This window comes from Jaculus jaculus, chromosome 18 (assembly GCF_020740685.1).
Source record: "Jaculus jaculus isolate mJacJac1 chromosome 18, mJacJac1.mat.Y.cur, whole genome shotgun sequence".
In the NCBI taxonomy this organism is placed as follows: Eukaryota; Metazoa; Chordata; class Mammalia; order Rodentia; family Dipodidae; genus Jaculus; species Jaculus jaculus.
This window is the reverse complement of record NC_059119.1, coordinates 28,768,225-28,775,712: the sequence shown is the minus strand read 5'-3', so window position 1 is coordinate 28,775,712 and position 7,488 is coordinate 28,768,225. Positions and strand designations below refer to the sequence as shown.

Sequence of the window (7,488 nt, the reverse complement as noted above, 5' to 3'; positions counted from 1 at the left end):
GGACGCATACATCTGGAGTTTGTTTGCAGTGGCTGGAGGCCCTGGCATGCCCATTCTCTCTCTCTCAATCTCTCTCTCTCTCTCTCTCTCTCCCTCTTCCCTCTTTCTCTGTCAAATAAGTAAAAATTTTCCAAAATGATAAATATACATCAATGCTTCTGATTTACCTGATGACACACATCTGCAATCCCAGTACTTCGGAGGCCTAGGAAGGATATCAAGAGTTCAAGGCCAGCTGTGGCTATATAGTGAGAGCTGTCTCTAAGACACTAGAGTGGAGGCAGGAGCCCAGCGGTACAGCCAGCACGCTCACGGCCCTGGGTTTGATGCTCAGCATTGCAAGGAAACGACAAAACCTGTGACTCCAAGAAGAGACTCTTCTGGTCTCAGCACGGTTCCTGGCATACATACAGTGGCTGGATGAAAGAGTAGGCTCTGTGGATCTTTGGGCAAGAAAGAGCCTCCACATCATTCATGCCTTAGTCCCTGAGCAGGTCTTCGGGGCACCATTTTCAGTGACTGTTCCAGCCCCGCATGGTGGCCCCTCACTGCAGTATATGGGCTCCCTTGACCTCTCTGCAGACACCCAACAAACAGCGGGGGCCTCCCTCGCTCCTGCCCGCAGAGGGAGGCCCTGCTCCTTGTGGTGGCGGCTTCCTTCCTTTTCTGTCACTTCCTTGTCTGTTGGTTCCTGACCCTGGAAGCTTGGGGGTCACACAGTTCACTGCCTGCCTTGCCAGGAGCCTCGGGGGACCAGCATGAGCTCAAGGGTCTGCATACTAAGAGCCCTCCTCTTCCTCATGGGTAAGTGGGTGGCTGTGGACACGGGGCTGATGTTACTTTACACTAGCCCAGGTGGGCTAAGAAATATAAACTGGGGACTAGGGGGTCCACAGGGCTTTGCGTGTAAAGCAGGGACCTCTCTGGGAAGATGGCCTTTCTGACTTGGATCTGCCTTGCTTGTTCCACTTCAGTTGCAGCTTACAAATAAATGTTCCTGGCCTCAGGGAGGATTAGGAAAGATCATGTAGCAGCAAGAGTTTCCGTCTTGGGATCGAGAGGAATGGTTTTCAACAGTGGCTCCATCACTGGCAACTTAGAATATGCTAATGACACTCTCTCTCTGACTTTCAGTTTCTGTGCCATTGAAATGGGAGAAAAGAGTTTACTCTATAGGCTTGTGAGAGAATTGAGAGAATCGTAGCTGGCTCAAATCAAGATAATTACACAGAAAGAGAAAACACAGGCAAGTTGTCTGCTGCTCTGCTCAGAGTGACTGGGCGCCTACTGGGTGTCATTAAGTAGTAGAATGGGCCCTGTGACCAAATGGCATCTTCGTGTTTCTTTCTCTCTCTCTCTCTCTCTCTCTCTCTCTCTCTCTCTCTGTGTGTGTGTGTGTGTGTGTAAGAGAAAGAGGGAGACCTGTAGAGGGGGCATTCACCTATGGCATGGTGTGTCACCCCATATGCTTGCCTATGCGGGCATTTGCCTGTGGTGGTCAGAGCAGAATGTCGCTGGGTATCCTGCTCCACGCCTCTTCCACCAGCTCTTGTTTTGAGCTGGAGTCTCTTTACTGATTCTGGAGCCTTCAGTGATCCTTGGGCCTCTGCTCCCCTGAGAGACAGGGGTTATGCCCAACTGTTTACATGGGATCTAGAAATTCGAGTTCTGGCAGTCCCAGGACCCCTCATGCCCTCTTGCTTATGCAGAGAGCACAGTTAACTACTGAGCCATTGCTCCAGCCCATGACATCCTTATTTATTTATTTTTTAATATTTTATTTATTTGTGAGACAGACAGGCAGAGAGGTTATGGGCACACCAGGGCCTCTAGCCACTGAAAATGAACTCCAGACACATTCGCCACCATATGCATCTGCTTTACATGGGTCCTGGGAAATTGAATCTGAGTCTTTCGGCTTTGCCAGCAAGCTCTTTAACTGCTAAGACATCTCTCCAGCCTGTCTTGATTTATTTTTTCTTTTTTTAAAGGATATTTTATTTTTATTTATTTTTTATTAAAGACAGACAAAGAGAGAGAAAGAGAGTGAGAGAGAATGGGTGCACCAAGGCCTCTAGCCACTGCAAATGAACTCCAGATGCATGTGTCACCATGTGCATCTGGCTTACATGGGTCCTGGAGAATCGAACCTGGGTCCTTAGGCTTTGCGGGCAAACACCTTAACTGCTAAGCTGTCTCTCCAGCCCCCATCTTTATTTTTTAAAATCACCTTTCCTGCTGCACATTGCAAGAAGGATGGAAATGGAGAGGCTGAAACCAATAGCAGAGTGGGCCAATAGAAAGGGAGAAATGATAGAAAACCAGAGAACTGGAGAAGGGGATTCAGCGAAACAGTCAGAACTGTGCAAAGATGGACGGACTCACACTACTTCACCAAGTCCCCTTTGACATCATCAACTGTTATTTCCTTGAAAAGGCAGCAGCTGTCTACACAAAGATGCTTTTTTTCCAGAACTTACCCTCAAATGTCGTCATGTCTCTGGAGTAGCCTGCGCATGGGTTAAAGGAATTCCCATGGGCGGGCCTGCACCAGGCAGGGCTAGGGAAGACCTGGATCTTGGGAGTCAGCATGCCAAGATGGACGTCTTTTGGTTCACACGTGGACATGGGTCCCTGGCAGGGACAATGAAGGGATGGCGGGTACCAGCAAGTGGTGATTACTGGTGCACTGGGCAGCTAAACTCAAAGTGTGACTGCCTACTGATGGAGGCAGAAGTGAGAAGTTCTAACCTCACTTTCTGGTTTTGGGCTTAAATAGAGACACAAAGGAGTTTGTTTCAAGGGCCAAAAAGAAAGTTGAGTTTAGGAAACCCAATGAATAAAACGAACATGCTATAAATACATGATCCATCTCAAAGAACTGCAGATGTTAAATTTTAAGATGCTTGAATGGAAAAATTATAAAAGGAGGAAAAAAAATAACATTTTTGAGTGTGTCTGATGCACCGGGTGCTCTCTGAAATTTACCTTGGCTTGTTCAGTCCCCACTGTGACTCTGAAGAGGAACCTCTGTCACCTGTAATTTGTGCATGAGGTTGGGACTTCATGGTCCAGGAATTCCATCTTGTTAGGGGTGTGTGTGTGTGAGTGTGTATGTGCATGTGTACACATGCTGAGGTTTGAATCCATGGCTTTGTGCATGCTAGGAAAGTTGTCGATACTGATCTACATTTCCAGCTCAGGAGGGAATTTTTATTGTTTCTAGCTTTTCAACCAGTCACCTATGCTGTGTTGGTCCCTCTGTGCCCTTTTTCTTGAACACCCATTTTCCCAGCAGACACCTGTGGAGGGGACATTGCTGTGTATGTCCACAGCCACAGTTTTCTTCAATGCACGTTTCCAAATTGCTTTCCACCAGTGTTGTAGTCAGGTTCACATTGTTGGCAGAAGTCACCCAACCAAGGGCAGCTTGTAGGGAAAAGAGGTTTATTTTGGCTTACAGGCTTGAGGGGGAAGCTCCACAATGGCAGGGAAATGATGGCATGAGCAGAGGGTGGACATCACCCCCTGGCCAACATAAGGTGTACCATACCAACAGCAGAGTGTGCCCAACACTGGCTTGGGGTAACTGGCTAGGACACCCATAAGCCTGCCTCCAACAATACACTGCCTCCAGGAGGCGTTAATTCCCAAATCTCCATCAGCTGGGAACCTAGCATTCAGAACACCTCGGTTTATAGGGCACACCTGAATCAAACCACCACATTCTGACCCTGGTCCCCATAAACCGATATCCATACATGGAGCATAATATCCAATGCAATCAGTCCAACTTTAAAAGCCCCCATAGTTTTTATCAATCCCAATGATGTTCAAACATCCCATAGTCCAAGATCTTTTAACTGAGCCATAATACCAAAAAATTCCCCCGCAAACCCATAATGGCACAGAATAAACATTCACACTGCAAAAGATGGCATTGGGCATAGCAAATAAATACTCAAGTGATGCATGATTTAAACAGGGAAAACATCAAACTCTGTAGTTCAAGTCCAACAACTCTAGTCAATGACAAATCTCCAAGTCTGATAATTCTAACCAGCAACAAGTCTATGGTATTCCAGTTCCATCCCTCCAGCTAGGCTACTCACAATCCTGAAAAAATTCATCAGGGCCAGCAGCTTTCCTTAGCAGCCATCTCATGGTCCTGGCATCTCCACTGTAATCCACAGTTCATCCTCATGGCCCCATGGGGTCTCCATGCAGGCATCCAGCAAACCTGCTTCACACTGCCCATGGCAATTTCCAAAACACAAGACCATGTTGCAAACTCAATGACCTTCTCTTTCCTGCATTTCTTATACTCCATAAACCAGGTAGGGTGCCAATTTGTTAATCTAGGGGGGAATAAAGCAGACTTTGAAGAACAGGAAACTTCTTGAACACTCAGGCCCCTTCAAAAGAGTCTCTATTTTTCCTGTTGCCCCAGCACAGGTGTTGGCCCAGTCTCAATGGTTATGATCTCTCAATTGCAGCTAAATGGGCAGCAGTTCACCCAAAGATTTTTCTGTTTGTGCCATATCCCTCTTCTTACACCAGTTCATTTCTACGCAAAGCAACCCTGCACAACTTCTCAGGACGTGGGCACAAGAGCAAGCTTCTCACACAAACTTCTAGCCCAGTCCAAGCAAAGCTCTCTCTCACCGTCATAAGCCAAACATCATAGTCCATAGTTCTTACTGCATTCAGGTTTTCAACTCTGACCAGAATAGTCCATCGAGCTGTACTTACAGCACTGCAAGGCATCTCTTAGGCCAAGGTTTCAAATCCTTCCACATTCCTCTTGAAAATCAGCTCCAAAAGGCCAAAGCCACACAATCAGGTGTCTAGCAGCAATCTCACTCCTCAGTACCACTTTACTGGTGTAGTCACATTCACATTGCTGGTAGAAATCACCCAACTAAGAGCAGCTTGTGGGAAAAGAGGTTTATTTTGGCTTACAGGCTCGAGGGGAAGCTCCACGGTGGCAGGGAAAATGATGGCATGAGCAGAGGGTAGACATTACCTCCTGGCCAACATAAGGTGTACCATATCCAACACTGGCAAGGGGAAATTAGCTATAACATCCATAAGCCTGACCCCAACAATACACTGCTTCCAGGATGCATTAATTCCAAAATCTCTATCAGCTTGGAACCTAGCATTCAGAACACCTAAGTTTATGGGGAACACCTGAATCAAACCGCCATACCAGGCTTCCTTTTTATATATATATATATTACAGAATAATTTTTTGTACTTTATTTTTATTTACTTCAGAGAAAGATATATATATATATATTACCCTCCCACAACCCTCTCTTTAAACCCTCCCAAATCTCCCCTCCACTGAACCTCTTCTTTCCAACTAGTCTCTCCTCTGTTTTGATCACTTATTCCCCTCCTATTATGCAGGTCTTATGTAGGTAGGCATCAGTGACTATGGAGTCATGAGATATTTGAACTGTCAGTGGGCTTCTTATTCTGGGCTGTGGTTTTAGATCTATATTTGCATCATGTCAAACTATGTTATTTACAATGGTTAATGGGTCTGGATAACACATAGGAAAGTTCGCAGCCTCTGTTGCTGCTGTTGGAACCTTAGCTCGGAGTTCTCGTTCCTTGATTTCTCTTGGGAAGCTTTCCTCAAAAGCACAGTGACACTCTGCTTCCCGAGACTCAACCCCTCTGCCTTCTGTGTGGTACTTGTCTCCTGGTCACCTCTTCACCTCTTCGCCTCTCAGAAACAGTCCCAAAAGTGGATATTTTATAATCAGGCCCATTTCGACAGATGAAGGAACTGCGGGCCCACAAAACGTATCTCACAGTGATCATAGACCAGGCAAGTGGCAGAGCTTTCATGTTATCATGAAAACTCTTCATGACTTTGAAACTGTTTTGTTCAAATTTTAATTCCCAACTTAAAAGTTGCAGGAATGGGGACCGGAGAGATGACTCAGCAGTTAAAACCTAACTATCCCAGGTCAAGTCCCCAGTACCCATGTACAACCAGATGCACAAAAGGGGCACACACACATATGGAGTTCATTTAGAGTGGCTAGAGGCCCTGGTGTGCCCATACTCTCTGTCTCTCTCTCTCTCTCTCTCTGCCTACAAATTAACAAATGAAAAAATTTTTTTAAAAGTTGCAGGAATAAAAATAACATGCTGGACACTGAGAAGAGTTACTTCATTTGCAGCATCTATATTTCTTTCTCTCTACACATACACACATACATGCTATATGTATATAATTTTATAAAACATTTGATGATTATATATATGATTTTCTTCAACCCTTAAATATATCACTGTGTGTTTTGTTGATCATTGTGGAACTGGAGAACAAGACATTAAATGAAGTAAGCCAAGTACAGAGAGGTAAAATACTGCTTGCTTTCACTTATGTATAGGACCTAAAAGAGTCAACCTCATGAGAGAGCAAAGCAGAGGTTACTGGAGGTGGGAAGGGAAGCGGAGGTGGCAGAGGAGGGTGGCAGAACATGTACCACCACACACTTTGATGGGAGGAAGTAGTTCTGCAACACAGTATGTAAGTACAGTGAGCAGCAAGTTATGATCCATTTCAAAATAACCAGAGTTGTCATTTCCCCTTATCTGATGATGGCACGTTGTGTGTTGAATTGCTACACTGTGCTCATAAATATAAGCACATATCATGTGTCAATTACAAATAAAGACAGAATAGAAACATTCTCTCATATAACCATAGTACGGTCATCAGCCTTGGGAACTTCAACATCCACACAATACCTTCATGTAATCTGAGGACCATATTGTGATACTTCCAGGGGTGGCTGGCTACCATCCATCCCAGGACTGATCCTGTGGAAGGGCCCCTGTCACCCAGTGTAGCCATGCCAGATTAGTCTTCTATGGGCTGAAATATCTGCATAGCCTCTGTCTGGGCTCAGGACAATGATTTTTATTTGTTTGTTTTGTGAGGTAGGGTCTTACTCTAGCTCAGGCTGATCTGGAATTTACTATGTAGTCTCAGAGTGGCCTTGAACCCACAGCAATCCTCCTACCTCTGCCTCTCGAGTGCTGGGATTAAAGGCGTGTGCCACCACGTTTGCCTGATATTCACTAATGATTAACTCAAGCTGTCTATTTCCTACTAAAAAGTGGCATGGCCAAAGCTGTCATCTTTCTCTGAGCCTCATGTCTGGAGGCTCAGACCTTGTGAGAAAAGCCAAATTCTCTCTCTCTCTCTCTCTTTTCAAAGTACTCTTGGTCTTATGACTAATTAAAGGCTCAGAAGTAGATTTTGGATGACAGTCATCACAATTGTTCCTTAAATCCCAACTGATCAATATTTTTACGTTTTTCAGAGCAATTGACCTAAGACTAGCTGTTGAAAACACCGGGTTAAATTCCTAGGCATTTTATTAGAAGTCTTCATCTTCCTTCTACAAATTCTTCCATATGACTATTCCTATGGACTCTAATTCCAATGGAAATGCCAGC

General features: G+C 45.2%; 1 protein-coding gene across 1 annotated transcript in view; it reads left to right on the top strand.

Moving 5' to 3' along the window:
* Window positions 1-733: 733 nt before the first annotated feature.
* Window positions 734-7,488, top strand: part of Tmem273 (transmembrane protein 273) — a 39,450-nt gene continuing 32,695 nt past the window's right edge. The window contains exon 1 of the mRNA XM_045137803.1: window positions 734-804. Within this exon, the coding sequence (XP_044993738.1) occupies window positions 759-804 (46 nt within the window). The 5' untranslated portion in view covers window positions 734-758. The remainder of the gene's footprint in view (window positions 805-7,488) is intronic.